The sequence below is a fragment of the Corella eumyota genome, chromosome 2 (assembly GCF_963082875.1).
Source record: "Corella eumyota chromosome 2, kaCorEumy4.1, whole genome shotgun sequence".
In the NCBI taxonomy this organism is placed as follows: domain Eukaryota; kingdom Metazoa; phylum Chordata; class Ascidiacea; order Phlebobranchia; family Corellidae; genus Corella; species Corella eumyota.
The window spans coordinates 17924115-17944818 of NC_137491.1; the positions used below are offsets into that span (position 1 = coordinate 17924115).

The window sequence follows — 20704 nt, forward strand, 5'->3', positions numbered from 1 at the left end:
AATCAAATGCTAAATCTACAAAGACAATTTAACATTTAAATGCATTTTATTGAACTAAATTGATAATCCTTTTAAGTAAGGTTAATCATGTAATTTTCAAACTATGTTATTCCATAATCCATATAAGCTTAAGTTACCTAACTAGTTGGACAAGACAATTTACCAAATTCGAAACCGATAGATAATAAAAACTCGGCCTGTATTTGCTGATGCATAAACACGATGTACCTTCTTGGAGCATAACTTTTGTTTAGGCTTAATGCGATCAGAAATTTCACAATACCATCAAGTTATTTCGCAAACTTAGTCGCATCTCTTTAAGAGAATATACTTGCATAACGATATGTAAAAAGCTAGCCAGTTTTTAAGAAGATTTACAAATACAAATTCTTTAGAATTTAAAAGTAAAAAAGTACATCTCTTAAGTGTATTCTTAATATTTTGACTTCCAAAAATAAATGTTTATATTTTTTCTACAAAGAAATAACTTGTGACTAAATGAATTAATATGACAAAATTTGTGCACTTTTAAAATAACTGCTTTATATATTTAAACGTTATATGGTTACACCTTTTCCATAACAAATAATTATTCATAATTTTTTTTAAATAAAAAGAGATTTGAAGTATTAGTATTAAATACTTGTTCTTGGTAGAGTCCAGCGCATGAATCAACTGATTCCAAGAATTTAAAAAATTGATTTAATCATTAAATTATAAATATATAAACCACAAAAATAAGACAACAATTTACACAAACGAGATATTACCAATATGTAGTAATATATATATGCAAATTTTTAAATAAATTTAAAGGTTAAGATATATGTTTTACGGTAGTCTGAAACATAAGACGTTCTGTAAGTTTTACTGTGTCAGGTAATGTTCTTATCCGCCCAATGACTGTGCCTTGCCCAATGGCATTTAGTTGGAACAAAAAACTTAGTACCAAGACGTATCCTCGTTAAAACAAATACTTAAATTTAAACTTTACCTCAGAACTAATTAAGTTGTAATCTCCTTGTTTAACTTAGTGGATTAATACAAAGATTTGAAAGGTATTGACAATGCACAAAAAATCATTTTTAAATAAAAAAAATAATAAATCATTTTTATGATAAAATATAAGTTTTTAATTGATATTCTTTTAATAAAATATTTTGACCAAAATTTTTAAACGAATTGTTTCATAGAATAATCGTACAAAACCTTAACCAATCAAAATCAACCAACTAGTAAAAAGGCGCGAAAAAAGGCCAAAAGCATGACGATCTTACTCAACAACAATCCCGCGCAACGTGGTCGGCAAACACGCAGAGAACGCGTGATCAGTTTTTAAACTTGCTTTACATGGAATCACATTTTCCCCAAATTAAAATAATAATCATTTAAAAAAATAACAAAGAATTAAAAAAAATGGATTTAGGTATTTTTTTTCGGAATCAGGTTTGTTTATATAAGTTTTTTTTAGCTGTTAACCGGTTTTTAACAAGTATTTTTTTGCTTCTTGTTCTATAAACTAATGTCAGAGCTTTGGTAAGATCTATATCTTTATAAACAAAAAAGGCCAAATTGCGAAATTACACGTTGGTGTGAGCTGGCTTTGTGGTAAGACACGTTGTACAACTAGAAATACTTATTTTAAATATTTAAAAAAAGACAAACTAAAAAAATTATAAAAAAAAAATTGATTTAAAAATATAAAAAAAATTCACGTACATTTTTTTTAATTAAAAAACGTTAGTTAATATATAAAATATCTATTTGCAAGAAATAAACAAAAAAAAATGCAACCGTCAAACTAAAAAAATCATTTTTTATTATAAAATAATTTACATAATGCAGAAAATGGTCAATCAGAAATATTGCAAGTCTTAAAAAAATGTGATACTTAAAAAAAACATGATAATCACTATAAAGCAGCCCTCTAACCAGTGCAAATTACAAATAATGATGCAAGTCGATACGTTTGTTTTTGGAACGCAATCGACGTTAGAGACTGGGTCAATTTTTTCGCGTTGGTTTACTGATGATCATCCACGGACACGACACCGGTAAATTATGGGCAATAAAACACCACGTTGTAGCAATCACAGAGATAAGTTTATTCTTTGTAAGGGAAAGCAATGGCCGGCCAATGCAACTCCGTTCACTTACCACAAAATTTTTGCATAAATATTTACAAAAAAGTATCGGTAAAGATGTAATTAATAGCTTTGCGAAATTTAAGCAAATTGTGTCAAATGTGTCACACTTTAACCTTATTAATTAATGTAAGGCGCAATTACAAAACTCGAAACCTAATATCCGATGTTCTAAAATCTTCCAAAATTCTTAAAAGCAATTTTAAAACATATAAAATTAGAACAAAGGTCGTTATAATCATGTCAAAGGTATGGACATGCTTTCGCTTTACAGTTAGTGGTAACACTAGTTTTTTTTTCACACCCCTAAGGCGAAGAGTACAACAAGACAGCATCGAAATCTTTTATGAGTAATCCTTTGTTTAAGATTCGAGTGTCTTTAAAACCAGACCATAAAAAGCAAAACTTAGATTACTAATTGCCAGACATGTCTTAAAATATGTTTATCACGTCAAAATATATACAATGACGTCATTAATTACGTCACGCGATTTTCGTCACATACTATAAACGGTTCAAATGCAGTTTACGTTATAGAAGTGGTTTATACATATATAGAGCAATCACAAATTATGTCCTAAACGAAATATATTTCATTGATGTCAGATAATAGAAACTTACATATGGAAAATGTCGTAATTTAGGCTAATTACATTCCATTCTGGTTAACATATCAAAGAGCCGCGCTCTTAAACTTGAATCGTGACTTTATACACTTAACTTTTGGGATTACATAAATATAATTACACTGCCTTTGAATTCGATCATTTTCCAATATTAACCGACTTTACTGAGTACTGAAAGCATGTTAAGTATTTTGTTTTGAGTTATAATCAGTCAACGCCTACTCAAAATACGAGGAAATGAAACTCAAATATAGATTTAAATGAAAGGTATAAACCAAAGATTGACCAATTTTGTGGCTTCGAAATTATCACAAAAAACTACACACCTATGAAATCTAAATTGTATTTATTGTGAAAATAGTAACCCACTCGTTTCTAATCGAAATTTTAGTTAATACACTGTAGGCTAAGACAAACAAATTTAAGAAGTGTTAATCAAACGGATGATGACAGCGAAAAAAAAAATAAGAACCCACTAAAAAAAAATAGTAACCCACTCGTTTCTAATTAAAATTTTAGTTAATATACTGTAGGTTAAGACAAACAAATTTAAGAAACAAATTTATGACACCGTTTTTTATGACAAGACAAACAAATTTATGACACCGTTTTCAAATGACACAAAATCGTGTGTGTGGTTTTTTGAAGAAAAGTATGCGCTGGCCGAAGCCAGGACTTGGCCAACTGGTTCAACAAGTTTTGACGTTAGGCGCAGCCAGCGTGCAACGATCTTGCTGTCATGCTTATATTTAAGTACTGCCCGCAATGTTATCACCGGCGAAATAAGGTTATGAGCGGCCCTTACAATTAACGTACTATCTGCCCTGTCCTTAAGCAGGTCCAACTAATCGTAGCACACGGATATTCACGCAATTTTTATGACACGTTTGACTTACGTATTTCGATCTCATCAAGGTAATAGACAACGATTCGCCAGCTTTGCCGTACAGGTCGCTTTGCCCTGAAGGCATATTCTAATCACTTATAAGTTGCGAGCGAATGTAATGCAAATCACATCAGCTACCGCATCTCTAGATGCAGCTAACGAACATAAGCAGCATAAAAAGTCATCTTTTAGTTTTAGTCATTTGAAATATTCGTTTTAACTTTAATATATAATATAAAAGCTCAAGCGAATGTTAAATATAATGTAAATTTAGAACGATAGTCAGATAATCAAAAAACGATATTGTTTTTAACTTAAGTTACCATGCAAAGTTAATCTAACCATACTGAATGCATAAATGTAAAGGTAGTGGTTTTGTTTAATTCATTTAACAACGTATATTTGTTTCTTTACAATTGCAGTTAGGAAAATTGTTTAAGAAGGGGCTGTACCTCGATCTTTCACGCAAATTTCTAACATTAATCGCCCATTCAACGAAGACTGCAACACGTCGTCGACAGGTAAACCTTGTTTAACAAACTTTTTTGAAATTTCGGTATTGGCAATTTTTTTTTAATTTTGAAAATAATTTTTTTTTAAATGTAAATACACTTGTTTGTTAAATAATTATAATTGTTAATTTAAATATATATACTTTTTATTAGTATATAAAAAATTAAAACAGTTGCGATCTATTAAACTAGAATCGTAATGATTTCCTAAAAACCTATAAAAATTAGTATTTTTTTTGTTATATATAAAATAAACAATTTAAATATAACATTTCATAATCGGTTTAAAGTCGTGTTAAAACATAATCATTTTCGCTGGGGGCGTAATAAGCCACGTAAGCTAAACCACAAGATTATTCGAAAAAAAAATTATCGATTTCGCCATCATCACGATCATAACTCTTTACTTGTTTTATTTCTACAGGATGGTTTCAAAAACTTTATTTTTAACAATTTTGGCCGTCGTAGCCTTAACACATGGGCAAGGTGAGTCATCAGAACAATAATGATTTGTTTTTAATGATATTTTAATTCGCTTTTAAAAATATGACTCATTTAAAGACAAGTTTTAACAAGTAGAAATATAGTGCAAGCCTAAATATTTAATTTGTTTTATTTTTATTTTTAGAGAGTCCACCACCACCAACTGGTATGTATATTCAAAAAAGCAATAAATTGTAAAATTGAATAATTTCAATTAAAAAAACGATATAGTTTTAATTTACAAAAGGTACGCGCAATCTGCATGGGTTAAACTGAAAACGTTAATTATTTCTACGCGTAGTATGTTAGTACTATAAACGTTAATTATTTCTACGCGTAGTATGTTAAACAAAAGTTTCATTAAGATTTAATCAAAATATGTATTAACAAACCAACTTTCAACCCAAGTTTTCAATTAAAATGCATAATAACGTTAGTGTATTAAATATTAACCGCGTCTAGTCGACTTGCTCATGCGAGCTCATTCAGTAATCAGATAATGGCGACGACCAATTGCGAGCCTATACGAGTTCATTGCCTTAGGCTGTCAGCAATCGTGAAGGTCGCATAGGCGTTTGGTGCCTGTTACCATTAACGAAAATCGGCTTGTAGTCGTCCTTCATGAAAATGTTATAGGTCGGAATGTAAGCGTACACCTTAGGCGAAACAAACGTGTTGAACAACTATTATGGGATGACGACAGCGTTGTTCTAATAAACAAACCATGAGATTAGAACGGAGTTGAAGAATGATTTGGCTCTCATGTATCGGGCTGTTAAGTTGATTGATTAGCATAAACATGTAAACATCTACTGTCCGGACCGCACGCTATTACACCCGTATACACCCTGCTTAATCGCACTACAAAAAACGAATTACATTAAGGATTTTATAGATATAACTTGACATTAACCTAAAGGCTAGTAGAATTCATGATTAAATCAAGTGTAAACGAATACACAAATACAAGAAAATTTTAAACAACTAAAACGAGTCCGAGTACTGTTTTATTTAAAATTTATTATAAACCAAACGAAACCTGACTAACGCACCAGCAAAAGCGTGTTGATTTTTAGTACCTTAATTGGTCCTTTTTTAAATAATGAATTACCAAACATTAAATAGGCGACCACACAATAAATAAATTTTACCAATATTACATTTTTCGTTTTTAAATGGTCTGTAAATACCAAGTAAATGGTTTATAATTAACCATAGGTGACCCTACACCACCAATAGCCACTGCTCCACCAGCAACTGCACCACCAGCAACCGAACCAGTAGCGACAGAAGAACCAGATCCAGCATGCGATGGTATTTTTGATATTGGATTCATCATCGATTCTTCAAGCTCAGTAGGCGCTGATAACTTTCAACTAACAAGAGAATTCGTCGGAGCCGTAAGTTTAATAAATGGCATAACGCGAATTAAAATAACTAAATACAACACAATTATTATTGCAAAAAAAACAAAACTTAAGCCATAACTAAATTTAGGTTAGTAACCCTCTTATATTGTTCAATTTTCAGATTGTTAACAACCTTAACATTGGCCGAGATCAAAGCAGAGTATCTCTTGCCAGATACAACAGCTGGGTTGACTCGCGATTCCAATTCAACTCCATTTTCGATAAAGCACAAATACTTGAATCGATTGCAAACACTCCTTACTACGGAAAAGGAACCCAAACCGCAAGAGCACTTAACGTTTTTGCCAGTCACCATCTTCAGGTAGGTTTAAATTAAGCACCTAAGGTTGTTAGTGGTTAATAAAGGTGCAATGTCTCCGATAGAATGTGAAATGGATAAAATGTCGTCTAATTTTGTAAAATATGCTGAAGTTTTTTATAATTGTAAATGCATTTTTTTAAAAGATGTATAAAGCAGAGACCTAATAAATGCAATTTATATGAAAATTTGTTTTATTAATGTTTCTTTTTTTTATAGCCTTACAGTGGATGGCGCGAAGGAAGAGTACCAACCGTCGTTATCGTTGTCACTGATGGCCGAACTCAAGACTTCGACATGTTGGCTGATGCAGCATTAAGGCTACGATCGAAGAGCACCCGTGTTATTGCTATCGGCGTTGGAGATGAAGTTTCCATCAACGATGCTGAATTGGCACAAATTGCTACTCGACCAGCAAGCGAGAACGTCATTATTGTTCGAAATTTCGCTGATCTCTTTTTCGAAGTCGAGACCATCCTTACTCAGGTACATTAAACTTTAACATTTCGCAAATACATGGACCTAAGTGATTCGGAACGATTAAAGTTAGATCAAATTTTTAACTCTCTATATTTTGTAGGTCTGCTTGGCGGAAGGCGATGTCAATGAGTGTTTGGCAGAAGTTAGTCCCTGCGATCAAGTTTGCACCAACACTGTTAATGGTTTTTACTGCGAATGTTACGCTGGTTACACCCTTGATGTTGATGTTACCACATGTTTGGGTAAGCAATTTTTTGATAATCATTGTATTTTAATAAGAAATTTTTTTTAAATACAATGCAAAAGTTTGCTATGGAATCATATAACCCGTTCCTTGAGATTTTATTTAATAATTTAACAACTAAGTCCCTGCCTTTAAACTTTAGCAACTCAGTCTCTGCAACATTCTTTTAACTTTTCGTTGTATATTTAGATACCAACGAATGTAACAACGATAATGGTGGTTGCAGCGACCAGTGCGTCAACACACCAGGCAGCTTCGAATGCCAATGTGCTGTAGGACGAATCCTTGCCGCTGATGGAAGATCATGCAGTATGTTATTTTATTTTTTGTGTGATTATCCAATTTATGTTTAAATAAGCAGTTCAAAAATATTTTAACCTAGACCTGTGTTAACACTACAACTTTGTTTTTTCAGTTGACGACAGCTGTTTCCTTAATAACGATTGTGCGCAAATTTGCAACAACATTGTCGATGGAACCTTCCGTTGTTCCTGCCGAGCCGGATTCAGGCTTGATGAAGATGGAGTTGGTTGCTCAGGTAAATATAATCAATCAGAACAAAATAATAAACTTTAAAAACCGAGCCAATACTTCTAATACTGATAAATGTCAAAATTAAAATCCAACCCTTTTCCAACAACATTCAATTGAAAAAACTGTTAACTTAGCTCAACATATCTTAACACTAAAACTCTATTCTTAGATATCAACGAATGTCTTGTCAACAACGGAGGTTGCGAATTCTCGTGTAACAACACTATGGGAAGTTTCTCGTGTGGCTGCCCAGCTGGCGAAGGTTTAAGACCTGACGGCCGAACCTGTGGTATCCAATGTTACTCTTGCGATCGTGCTCTTACCAACGAGGAATGCGACAACATCGTTGTCTGCGCCGAAACCCAGGTAAAGAATGAGTTTAATTTTCATAAAACAATAAACACAAGAAACATACTGTTTATAATATACAACAATTTGTATATAAAACTTCATAAAAGATACTTTAAGAATAAAGTTTTTGTCCATAATAATAAAAATGTTTTTGTGACACTTTGCAATTTTTTTGTGATATTCAGAGGTCCTGCCAAACCACTACTCGACGTGAAAACGGTCAAACTTTGATCTACAAACAATGTAAACAGACCGAAGCCTGCGCCAACAACTTTATCCAGAATCCAAGAACCGCCTGGTCGCCAACACAAGTAAGTTTTGAAACCCACGGTTTATATTTCTTATTTTACAAACCAATTTACCAAAATAAAAGGTTAGGTTTCCTCAATTTAAAGCTTGATATGACGCGTTTTAGTTTATTTTAAAACTCCAACGCCTACGCGGCGCTCACGAATCACGTTTAACATATGTATACGTATTAACAGTGTAATGGCGGAGCTAACTCTGACGTATCCGTGTGCCGATGTTGTTGTCACGAATCTCTCTGTAACGCACCAGCTGATTGCACCATTGCTGATGAGATCGACATCTTCTGCCCAGATCCAGCTCTTTTCGAACTTCCAGCTAACATGAACATTTCCTGCACTGGAAACAGAGTAAGCGAATGCCGTAATAACTTGTCTTCTTTTAAATGGCATTTTATGCAGCCAAGCATTTGAAAAATGTTTGTAGTAAAACTGATAAGTATGGTCAAATCTATGAAGATTAAATAAGGCCAATTTTAAGTGAATGTTTGTTGTTTCAGATCGGAGACACTTGCGATTTGATCTGCCCACCTGGATTCGCACCAGTCACTGGAGATGATACTTTGGTATGCTCACCAAGACCTCGAACCCTTGAAGGTTTCTGGCTTGGAGAAATCGGAGAATGTGGAGGTAAAACAGTAATTACTAAATAATCAAATAACCACATGGTATACTCGATTTAGGTTTTTGATTATCCATAGATAATAATTACATTGAAATTTATAGTTTAGTACCAACGTATTACAATAATTAAAAAATATTTAAACATATTGTTTCTGCACAGATATCAATGAATGTTTGGTTGACAACGGTGGTTGCTCTCACACTTGTACCAACACCATTGGAAGCTTCGAATGCTCTTGCCCAGATGATAACCCATGTGCCAGCCAACTTCTTGACCTTTATTTTATTCTTGATTCATCAAGCTCTGTCGGACAAGCCAACTTCAACCTTATGCTTAACTTCGTTCAGGATGCCGTTGCACCTTTGACAGTTGGACAAGATGACGTTCGAGTAAGTAAACAAGAAATTTATCGCATCACTTTTAAGGCATTCTAAAGATACTTTTTAATATTAAGGCAATGCTTGTAAGATTATAAGTGTTTGAGTTATCAAATTTTCTTAATCTAGGTCGGTTTGGAAACTTACAACAGACGAACAACCCCACGATTTGACTTCAACGAAGTTGCAAACAACACCGATTTCGACAACAAAGTTTCTGTAAGTATTTCAACTTTCTTTTTGTAAAGTTCAAGCCTAAAGATTCAACAGATTCTAGTATGAAAATTAAAAAAACATTATACAAAAATATTTCCCTTGTTATTTCGTCACCAGTCGTAACATTACCAATGTAACCTGCTTCAATAATTTTAATTTTCTTTAATATTATAGTCCATTGAATACGCTGGACGTGGAACAAGAACTGCCCGTGCCATTGAAACCGCAGTTCAAGATGCTTTCAGGGCCGACAAAGGTCGACGTGCTGGTGTTCCTCTTGCCGTTGTTGTCATCACCGACGGACGATCCCAAGATTTCAGACGACTTCCACGAGTTGTTGAGGGACTTCATGCAGCCGCTTCCCAAGTTTTCGCCATTGGTGTTTGTAAGTATAACAAATGTTAATTCTATGGGTATTTTGAGTTAAGTTTATGTAAAATTACTCGTTTTTGTCGAGGGACTTGGCTTTTAACCAAAGTTTTTGTCAAGCGACTTTGCGATTGATCGTACTTTAATTACTGTATGATAAGAAAAAATTTCAAATTTAATGATATCTATTTTTGTAAAAATTTACAGCTAACAGAGTCAACGAAAAAGAACTTCTCGATATTGCCGGTGGAGACAAAAGCAACTACGTCATGGTCACCGACTTTAACGCTTTGGATGCTGATCTTCTTTCAACCCTTGGCAGCAAGATTTGCGTGCAACCCGTACAACGTCATTTCCTTACAGTAAGTTATATTAAATTTAAAAGATATTTTGATTAAAATAAAAAACAGGTTTTTAGGATTAAAATACCAAAAGAACCAAGATGAAGAAATAATAACACTAATAATAAATCGTTTTTAGTCTGATTTGAGAAACTGTGATGTCGATGAATGTGCCATTGGAAACGGAGGATGCTCCCACGGATGTGTCAACACTGTCGGAAGCTTCACATGTACCTGCCCAGATGGATTCGGACTCGTTGGAAACAACAACGTCTGTGGTAAGTTAAAAATCACTGCCACTTTCTGTTGACACAAATTGATAGGGTAAGAGTTTATGTCTTATATTGAATTTGCCTTACAGACGAAGATGAATGTTTGGATAACAACGGTGGTTGCGATCAGATCTGCATCAACGCTCTATTGACTCACCGATGCGCTTGCGAGAGCTCATTCCTTCTTGTAAGTTGATAATCCATTACATATACAAACTAATCCTAATCCAAAAGTAAAATGCTAAAAGAATTGAAAGCCACAGGAACGTATGATAATATAAATCTTATAGCATAATCAGAAGTTGGCAGAATCTATAGAATAAATTATAAGTTAATTTTCGAATAGCGCTCGAACATTCTTAACAATATTTTCACAATCCAGGTTAATGTCACCCAATGTATCGACCACAACGAATGTTTGGATGAAAATGGTGGATGCTCACACGGTTGCGAGAACCTTGTTGATGGATTCAGATGTACATGCCCACCAGGATTTATCTTGGGAGCTGATGAAGAAACTTGTGGTATGTTATACTTTTACAACTGTTTAAAATGATTAAAACATAACTAATATGAGCAAGACAATTTCTCCAAGATCGAAACTATAACTTTCAAGATAAAACAGAAATCTTATTAATTTTTTTTTATTATTTTTTCAGAGGTCGACAGTTGTTTCAACCAACAATTCCCCTTCATTTGCGCACAACAATGTATCAACATACCAGGTGGTTCGTACATGTGCCAATGCGACTCTGGATATTCTCTTGATGAGGACGCACACAACTGTACCGGTAAGAACAACTTAAATTAAAGTGAAAACATCATTGAATTATATTTAAACTTCGATATCATCTCCAAAATTTTAAAATCTTTAGCAATAACTCAATTCAAAAGTTTATGAGATTGGTATTATTATTTGCAGTGCATACTAATATACATTTCTTTTATTTTTCAGAACTTAACGAATGTGACATGGCTAACGGTGGTTGCGAACACACATGTGTTAACACCCCAGGCTCCTTCTTCTGCGAATGCCCAGAAGGATTTGCTCTCCGTGACGACGGAAAAACTTGCGGAATTGTCTGTTACACTTGCCAGAACGTACTTGAGAACGAAGAATGCAACTTGCCAGTTGTAAGCATTACTTCTAACATTATATAGGCCCTCTTTTCAAAAAATAGGCCCTTTTAATTGACAATAATAGACCACCCAAATATTGACTTAACCTGTTAGTTTTTCACATTATTTACTGATGGTATGTTATTTTAGGCATGCGCTGTCTCCCAAGATGCTTGCTTCACCACCATGCGAACCAGAGACAACGTCACTCGAATTTTCAAAGGTTGTCAACAAACTGAAGCTTGTGTCAACAACTTGATCCAAAACTTGCGTGAATCTGGTGAGGGACCATCCCAATGCAACCGAAACCTCCAGAACTCGAAATGCGAGTGCTGCTGTTTGGAATCTTTCTGTAACGCCGATTTGTGCCCATACAACTTCACCCGTAAGTCGAATAATTGATTAAACCAAAATATAATATAATTTAACATTTATTAAAATATCAGTACATTAACTAAATTATTGTATTTCAGTTCCCGGATGCCCATCTTTCGACCAAGAAGATGTTATGTTCTACGGACTCCAAGACAATGGTGAAGTATTCCCAGGTGGTTCTGCCCGAGTTGTCTGTGCTGAAGGTTTCACCTTTGCATCAGGCGGTGTTCTCTTGACCCAATTGAACTGCAACTACAACTTCCAAAACGAAACCGCTGAATGGGACGGTTCACCAGAAGACCTTGACTCATGCACAGGTAGGTCTTATTATTACAACCAATGTTTAACTACTAGTTTTAGCAACAAAAAGCATACAGGCTATACCCTGCAATATATAAACACTAACTAACTTGGTTTGTGTAATGTAGATATCGATGAATGTGCTGAGAACAATGGAGGCTGCGTCGAGCCAGCTATCTGTGTCAACTTACCAGGATCATTTGAATGTGTGTGCCCAGAAGTGCCAGACGATTACGTTCTTATTGATGACTTTGTATGCGAAAGGTAAAAACTATTTAATTTCAGATATTAATTGAATAGTAGCAAGACTTGGTGAGAACCGCTAACAAAAAGTATCGCTAACAAAAAGCTATTTCAAAGGAAAAGTTTAAAAATGTTTAACTCGGTCAATAAATACAGAATTATCGATATTATCCACTAATTCACTGCATATTACAGAGACGAATGCGCTGACCCAGACCAGGGAGGTTGCTCTCACAACTGTACCAACACCATCGGTAGCTACCAGTGCCAATGCCCCAACGGATATTCTCTCCTCGACGATGAACTCACTTGTGACTTCAACGAATGCGCTGACGCCAACGGAGGATGCGCACAGATCTGTAACAACATCTTGGGAGGATTCGAATGTTTGTGCCAAGACGGTTACACCATTGGTGTTGATGGACGCGAATGTGTCGGTAAGAAACTAAATTAAAATGGTTCTAGAATAACTACAAGTCTAAACTAAATGCATTCGTTGTACTTGTCTAGTTAACATTCAGTAAGAGTAGTTTATGAGCTTTACAATGATACTATTTGTATTGCTGTTTTAAGGGTAAAAATACTGTTCGTAATAAAACAAATTTTTCAATAAATTTATTATTGTACAGATGTTGATGAATGTTTGACCGACAACGGTGGTTGCTCCCACATTTGCACCAACTTGGTTCCCGGCTACGAATGCTCTTGCCCAGAAAACATGCTCTTGAACGACGACGGATTCACCTGTCGAGAAAACCCATGCTTCGTCGATAATGGTGGATGTGGACAAATCTGTACCGCATTGGAAATTGGATTTGAATGCTCATGCGCCCAAGGTAAATTTACTTGAAATCAAGAGAACTTAAAACATGGTGGTGCTAAAAGTAGAATTTATTATCAAGAATTAAGATTTAAATAAACAATATTTTGCTCTTAGGTTACGAACTTTTGGAAGACGGTAGCTGTATCGATATCAACGAGTGCTTTGACAACAACGCTGGTTGCCAATACAACTGCACTAACTTTGATGGTGGATTCACTTGTGAGTGCCCAGCAGGAGAAGCTCTTCGACCAGATGGACGAAACTGCGGTAAATTTAAAATTTGTTGGCTCTTGAACTTATACAATACATTATTTTAAAATTAAGTTCACAATACAAGTACTTATTCGTGATTTTAACATTAATTAAAATTGTCTACAGGACGTGCATGTTACTCTTGCCAAAACGCTGCAACCAACGAAGAATGTAACGCTCAACCTTTGGAAGTCTGCCCAAGTGACGCCGATGCCTGTGAGAACCAAGTCCGAGTTCACAGTGGAATCAAGAGAATCTTCAAGAGATGCAAACAATCGAAATCTTGCAACAACAACTTCATCCAGAACCCGAGACTTGCTTTCTTACCAACCCAATGTAACAATGACGATGCTAACGATGTGTGCAGATGTTGTTGTACTGGACATTTGTGTAACTTTAACGAGAAGCCATGCCAGGCCCAGATCACTTGTAACGCTAACTTGGTAAGTAAATTTTAAAAGATCTTGTTAAAAATCCGTTAAGAAAAATATGTTCAATTTTATACTAATATTTTTAAATATAGGCTGATGTCGTCATCGTTCTTGATTCATCCAGCTCTGTTAAATTCGACAACTTCCAAATCATGAAGTCTTTCACATCATCCCTCTTCCAAACCTTCAGACTTGGACCAGGCCGAGTTCACGCTGCTCTTCTCAGGTATTACAACCTAAATTAACGTCACATGCTTTTATAATGTTATTAACAACAACAACACGAGGCTAAAATTGTTGCTTTTTTACTTTTAGATACAACAACCAACAAGACGAACGATTCGGTCTAGCCAACACCAACGACCGTGATGAAGTTATTGATGCCGTCGAAAGTGTACCATACAGAGGACGGGGAACTTTGACTGGTGCCGCTCTTACTTACGTTCGAGATAATATCCTCCGAGAAGAAAATGGTGCTCGACCTGGTGTACCCAAGATCGTTATCACACTTACTGACGGTTTGTCTCAGGTATGCCCCCATATACAATTTAAAATTTCACATATTATTAAGGCATAAAACAGAAGCACCTCAAGTGTTAATAAAATAGCCACATGTCCTCAAGTTAAGATTCAAACTCGTATTAATATTAAGTAATACGTTAAATTTAACAGGATAACGTTGGTCGCCCCAGTCAAGCTCTTCGAGACGATGGTGTCACTACCTTTGCCGTTGGTATTGGATCTTCATTCATGAACAACCCAGCTCAACTTGAAGATATTGCTGGTGCCGATGACCGTTTGTTTGTTGTACAAGACTTTCAAGATTTGAGCGGAACCATTCTTAACACCATCCAAGAATCGATTTGCCACGGTAGGTTTTAACTCCTTTTTAACAGCATTAGTGTTTGCTAATACAACTACCGCCATTACATTTTAAATTTACATTAAAATTGAAGGTAAGGCAAAAGCATAAACGGTTTTTGTTTTGCAGACGACGACGAATGTGCAACCGCCAATGGTGGATGCTCTGACGAATGTGTCAACACCCAAGGATCTTTCTTCTGTCGATGCCCAGATGGCTCTGCCCTTGGCGATGATCTTAGAACTTGTATTGCAGGTAATTTCTTTAGTTGAAACTACATAAAACCTAACCCGTGTGTAAGAATAGTTAAATTTAAATGCAGACACCAAGTAAAATTAATATGAGCTTAAGTTTTCTATTGGTGATTGTGTCATCTGTTGTAAAAGACAAAATTTATAACAAACATTTTTATAGGATTAAACGAGAGCCTTGCTGCTGCTGATGAGTGTGCCGACAACAACGGTGGTTGCAGCCAGATCTGCCAAGACTTCTTGATCGGTTACAACTGCTCCTGCAACGAAGGATACGAACTTGGAATCGATTTAAGAACTTGCTTTGGTAAATAAAGCGTGCAGTTTCGATAAAAAAATCGATAAAGTAACTATAACATGATTCTATAAAGTTTAAAATGTAACTGACAGAATATAATTCAAGATAAGTGTTAATAACTTTACGTCCAAAGATTGTTTAAAGCACAAGTTTTTTTCAAATTGCTTATAATAGGAGCACCAAAATAACCAATCCAAATTTTTTAGATGCTGATGAATGTACAAACTCCCCATGCTCACACTCTTGCGTCAACACCATTGGTGGATTCTTCTGTGAATGCCCAGAAGATTTCATGATCACTGCCGACCGATACACTTGCGTTCGACGTGAAGGATGTAAGTGTTATAACCTTCAGTATAAGCATTATATAAATATAGCTTTGTTCAGTGTTTAAATTTACTTGATGAAATTTTAAGATTTCTTAATTACAATAAACCTTAAAAAACTTTGAAAGCGCCTGCAGAAATGTCTTGAAGAGATTTTAACAACTGTTTTTAATTTTAGTCGCTGACTGCCCATCTGGTTATGATGCCGCTGGACACAGTTGCACAAGAATAATCAACGCTCAGTTAATTGACTATCCTACTGCACAAGCTGACTGCGATACCGACGGTGGACGACTTGTCAAGATTGCTGACGAAGGAAACTTGTTGATCTTTAGCCGCAAATACAATGTCGCAAGTTGGATTGGTCTTACAGGAGGTGAAGACACTGGCTTCACTTTCTCTGACGGAACCCCAATGATGTTCCCAGCTGCATGGGCTGATGGTCAACCAAGTAAGTATTTTTTTAAATAACGATTTTAGAAGTTAAAGCCAAAGCAAAATGAGCAAAGTTAAACAAAATTCTGTTTTAAGGTGGAGATGGATGCGTGTACCTTAATCAACGTTTCTTCGTCAGCCCCTGCGAGGCTGATTTCTACGCAATCTGTGAACTTCGTAAGTACTTCAACATTCTTTACCATTAATTTTTGTTTAAAATTTGGTCTTGACTCGAAAGTTTACACTTTAATTTTTTTTTACAGCTCGTGCAACTGCTCTGGTCGTCTTTAGCCGAACCTGGCCTAATGGTGCACAAGGAAAACTTTACTTCCCTACTGATGTGAACACAGTCAAAGTAACTTTCCCAGCCCCAATTAAAGAAATCAACGTAAGTGTTTGTTTTTAAAAGATCCTAAGAAACTACTAAACTACCAAGACAACATTTAAAAAAGATATATTGAAATAAGTAACCAAGTTTTGATTTATTGAAATTAATAGTTGATTCTGACATTCATTTTGTTGAAGTAATCATAACTTTAACACATTTTAAACGCCAAATAAAAAACTGGCTAAGCTTTTGTTGGTAAAAAAAGCAATTTACTAAACAACTTATTTTTAAATTTCAGGTATGGTTTGGTTCAGTCGCCCGAAAAATCAATAACCGTGAATTCGTCATCTCCCAAAATGATAACGAGCGACAGAGCGGCATGGGCCAAGCTGAATTCGTCTTGGAAATGAGAGGTCGACGATTCCCAAGCTACGATGTTGAAGTCGAGGAATACGTCATGGCATAATAATCCACACAACTCGTAATTTTATGCATTTAGATTAGAGTTGCTTGCAAAAATCTGGACTTATATATTTTTTTTCAAATAACCGAATATTGTATAAACTTGCATGTAGTTTTTTCTTTAAAAAATAAATTTATACTCAAACTTCCAAAGCACTTCGCATGTTGTTATTAGCTATAATAATTAGTTGTTTATTTAACCCCTAATATAAATTCGTGATGTTACATCGGCGATGATGTTGTGCCAAAATAGCCATGCCATTTGTGACATTACCATGTACAGCGTTTTTAGATGTAATATGTACTTAGAACTGCCAATTTTTTTATCGGTGTTTTTTTGAAGTCGTCTATACGCGTTTGGAATAATAAATTAAGTACGGCCAACACTCATTAGCATTGTGATATCAAATAAAGAAAAACTTAGTATAAAATTCAACAATGTAGCCTATAGAAAACTGATAAAATTTAGCCAAGTCAAAGCATTTATAAAATATTGTATCGTGACTCACTTTCACTGAAAAATATAGAAATCACAAAATATTTAAAAAACATACCAAAAAATGTCTTTCCTTGAGGCTAGTTTTAAGACTGAAACAAAAACCGAAACAAACTATTGACCAATGAAGTAAAATTATAAAAGGTATTAAATCTCAGTTACAAATGCTTGCAATACAAAGCTACTTAACCTTAACAAATGTACAAACACAAATATAAATATCATCAAACAAGTGACTCGTGCAACCCCTACAAAAAAACGTACATATTGTTTCTGTCAATGTAAATCAATAATTTTTAAATGGTCATTTTTTCTTTTGTATAAACTAAGATAGGCCCGTCTTGGCCTGCCTTTACTGACCAATATTATGTTGAGAGCAAAAACCGCACTATAACTCGCTACGTTAAAAAGTTACAAATAGTAAACGGAAAATTTTAAAAAGTATGCAAATTTCATAGTTTAAAAAATTAGAGACTGAAATAAAGTTTGGTTCTAGTATTGTAACTGTTTCAATAACAAATAAAGATTAGATTAGGACACTAGGTTTACAGTTTCAACCTTTTGTTGCCTGATTATTCAAAGGTTTAAACTAACAAATAATAGAAAAACTTAACATTTATAAATTGATATGAATAAGCAAACAGTAGGCTACCAATGGTTGCCTAACCAATATGAATTATGCCCCAACAAGGCAGAATTAAAATTGGGTCTGAAAAAAGACCCTTACGAACGACATGTTATAAATATACATTTAACTTTGGAGGCAACTAATTACTTAATGCTAATGCGAAGTAAGTATATCACAACATATTTAAATTTAATTTATTTTGGCAAAGCCATAATTTAATTTATGCTTAAATTTTTAATAACTATTCAATGTCTAAGACTAAATTGTTTTACTTATTTTTCTGTATACTGTTTATAATATAAATATAGATATATATACCTTCTTTAAATTGTGTTTAAAAAAAAATTTAAAACCAAATGTGCTGTTTTAACTTATTCTAAGTGCAATAAAATAAAACCAAACATGAAAATTAAAATCCAACTGACCATGCTAAATTGCTGATTCTTTTCTAAATATAGTTTGATCTTTTTAGATATTAAACTGAAAATATCAGGAACACCGAAAAACAAGGTTTTTAAATTTCTTTACTTTGTAAGGCACCTGATAAAATTAAACACAAGTATTATTGGTTAATTTTTTTTTAATTTTACATAAAAAAGAAAATAAATTCTAAACAATAAAATAAAAAACATTAAATGTTTATTTTAAAGAGAAGAGGTAAACCTAAAGCAACTGCTGCTAAAAAATTGCAAAGCAATAAAAATGAAATACCTTCTAAAGATATTTTAAATCAAGTTTTAGCAGAAAAACAAGTTAATTCAGTCAAGCTGCCCTCGGACATTTTAACTTGGCTAAAACAGCATTGGCTTAGCGAAAAATAATTTACAATATTTGAATTTAATTCACATAAAATGTGATATTAATAATAACATTTTTGCGCTTATTTTTTTATAATTATTTAAACTACCTCATTTGTTTCTTCGATTTGTTTATCGTAAAATATTAAGAATTTGGTTTAATATTAAGACTTTTAGTTGTTGTTTTTGTTGAAATTTCGTTTTTGGCTTCTTTTGAAACATCTGAAGATTTTTATAAAGAATTAGAAGAAAAATAATATTTTATACATTGCACAAAGTGAATGTGACTGAAAGTACATATTAAATTTGATTTTTTTTTTAAATGTAGTGTATAGTGATATTAAATAAAATCCTATATATTAATCATTTTTGCAAATTACTTGGCTTTAGTTTTTTCGCTTTTGAAACCTTAGATGAATTTCCAGGATTTTGTTTTTCGTGTTGCAAAAGTTTCTTAAGTAAATATCTGAAATTGTAGCATAAGAAAATTTGTTAAAAATAAAATATAAATTAAGGTAGCAAGGAAGAGGAAGATAGGCTATTGAATATACTTTTCTGCAAAGTCGGCTAATTTATCGAATAATGTGGCATGGTGGCTACAATGTGCCAAGTTTTAATAAATTATAAATCAGAGCCGTGGCACATGTCACTGGCTTTCACCAAATAAGGTAATAAATATCATTCCCAAACACATCATGCTTCGAAATTCCAAAATATCATGATTTATTTTTGTATATATCTTTATCCTCGATGTGGGAAGGTCGAATGCACGACTTAAACATAGAGTAACATCAGTTACCCCAACCTAGTCTCTAGTTGCCTGTGGCAGTTTGAGATATTATATAGATTATAACTGCTCGAAAATTATGCTGCTGATTAAGTGCTGGCTCAGCAGGAGTTTATACCGTTTATAGCGCCTTACTAAAGGGCGCAACAGCATGAGAGCAGTGGGGATTAAACCCAAGACCTTAAGGTGGCGTAGCAAGAACTCTTACCACTACACCACGCTGCTGGTTTTTGGTTTTAAATAATAACATGAATTAGTCTAAACAATTAATTAAATCAGCAACATAAACTGTTTATAAAAAAAAACTGAATTCAGAGCAAAATTTTTTGAAAGTTACTGTTAATACTGTACTGTCAATATTTATGCTTAACGCTCAATCAAAAAAAATTATTTGTAACTTACTTTCGTTCTGATTTTGCAACTTGAAGTTTTTCTGTTAACAATTTAATTTCAGAGTTCAGTGAAGCATTTACATATACTATTTGTTTTGATGTTTGACTTAACACAGCATATTTTCTTTTTAAACTGGCTGAATCCCTGCAAAAAACAATGCTATTTTGTAAAATATATTGCAGGTTCATAGTTGTATAAACATAATAAACTAATTTTACCATTGTCATTGTAGAAAAAAACAAGTTATTTTTATTTATAATATGGTCTACATTTAAAAATCAAATTCTTATACTCACATTTTAGCTAGTGTGTATGTTCAACTTACAAATATCTATTTTGCAATAAAATTCGCTTTTAAAATTTTAAATTCGATTCTAAAACTGTTTAAAGAGTTTTCTTTATTTTAAACTTGTCAGAACGAATAATTAAATATTGTTCTACAATTATTTGCTATTGAACTGTTTTCTTAATAACAACAAGATACCCTTTTTAAAATTAGTTTAAAAATAAATCCAAAGACCTTGAAGTTACAAAAGATGTTATTGTTGACAACACCACGAGGTTACGTAAGGGTTGTAACATATTTAAGTCAAGACATTAACAAC

At 33.7% G+C, this 20704-nt stretch overlaps 1 protein-coding gene and 1 long non-coding RNA gene across 3 annotated transcripts; one reads left to right on the forward strand and one right to left on the reverse strand.

The window, feature by feature from the left end:
- Nucleotides 1-4060: 4060 nt before the first annotated feature.
- LOC145743583 (uncharacterized) lies at nucleotides 4061-17384 on the forward strand. The gene is made up of 39 exons (XM_082561581.1): nucleotides 4061-4177; nucleotides 4593-4654; nucleotides 4797-4817; nucleotides 5870-6051; nucleotides 6182-6382; nucleotides 6599-6865; nucleotides 6960-7101; nucleotides 7293-7412; nucleotides 7519-7641; nucleotides 7807-8003; nucleotides 8174-8299; nucleotides 8474-8644; nucleotides 8794-8923; nucleotides 9078-9307; nucleotides 9425-9514; nucleotides 9686-9896; nucleotides 10088-10242; nucleotides 10361-10499; nucleotides 10583-10680; nucleotides 10876-11017; nucleotides 11153-11284; nucleotides 11449-11627; nucleotides 11763-11997; nucleotides 12086-12304; nucleotides 12416-12551; nucleotides 12726-12967; nucleotides 13160-13366; nucleotides 13468-13620; nucleotides 13732-14048; nucleotides 14129-14262; nucleotides 14352-14565; nucleotides 14709-14907; nucleotides 15028-15153; nucleotides 15313-15456; nucleotides 15654-15782; nucleotides 15952-16224; nucleotides 16305-16385; nucleotides 16472-16596; nucleotides 16835-17384. Exons 2-39 carry the CDS (start codon nucleotides 4594-4596, stop codon nucleotides 17000-17002), a joined length of 6219 nt encoding a protein of 2072 aa, XP_082417707.1. The 5' UTR covers nucleotides 4061-4177; nucleotide 4593; the 3' UTR covers nucleotides 17003-17384.
- A 1160-nt stretch (nucleotides 17385-18544) lies between these two features.
- On the reverse strand, nucleotides 18545-20638 carry LOC145743486 (uncharacterized). Of its 2 annotated transcripts, XR_014281016.1 has the most exons (5): nucleotides 20396-20638; nucleotides 20109-20243; nucleotides 19300-19385; nucleotides 19030-19141; nucleotides 18545-18662 (listed from the first exon to the last, which is right to left on the reverse strand). It is a non-coding gene; the product is annotated as an uncharacterized LOC145743486 (long non-coding RNA). The 2 variants fall into 2 exon arrangements; XR_014281015.1 differs by lacking the exon at nucleotides 18545-18662 and having other exon boundaries at nucleotides 18784-19141.
- Between the last annotated feature and the right edge of the window lie 66 nt (nucleotides 20639-20704).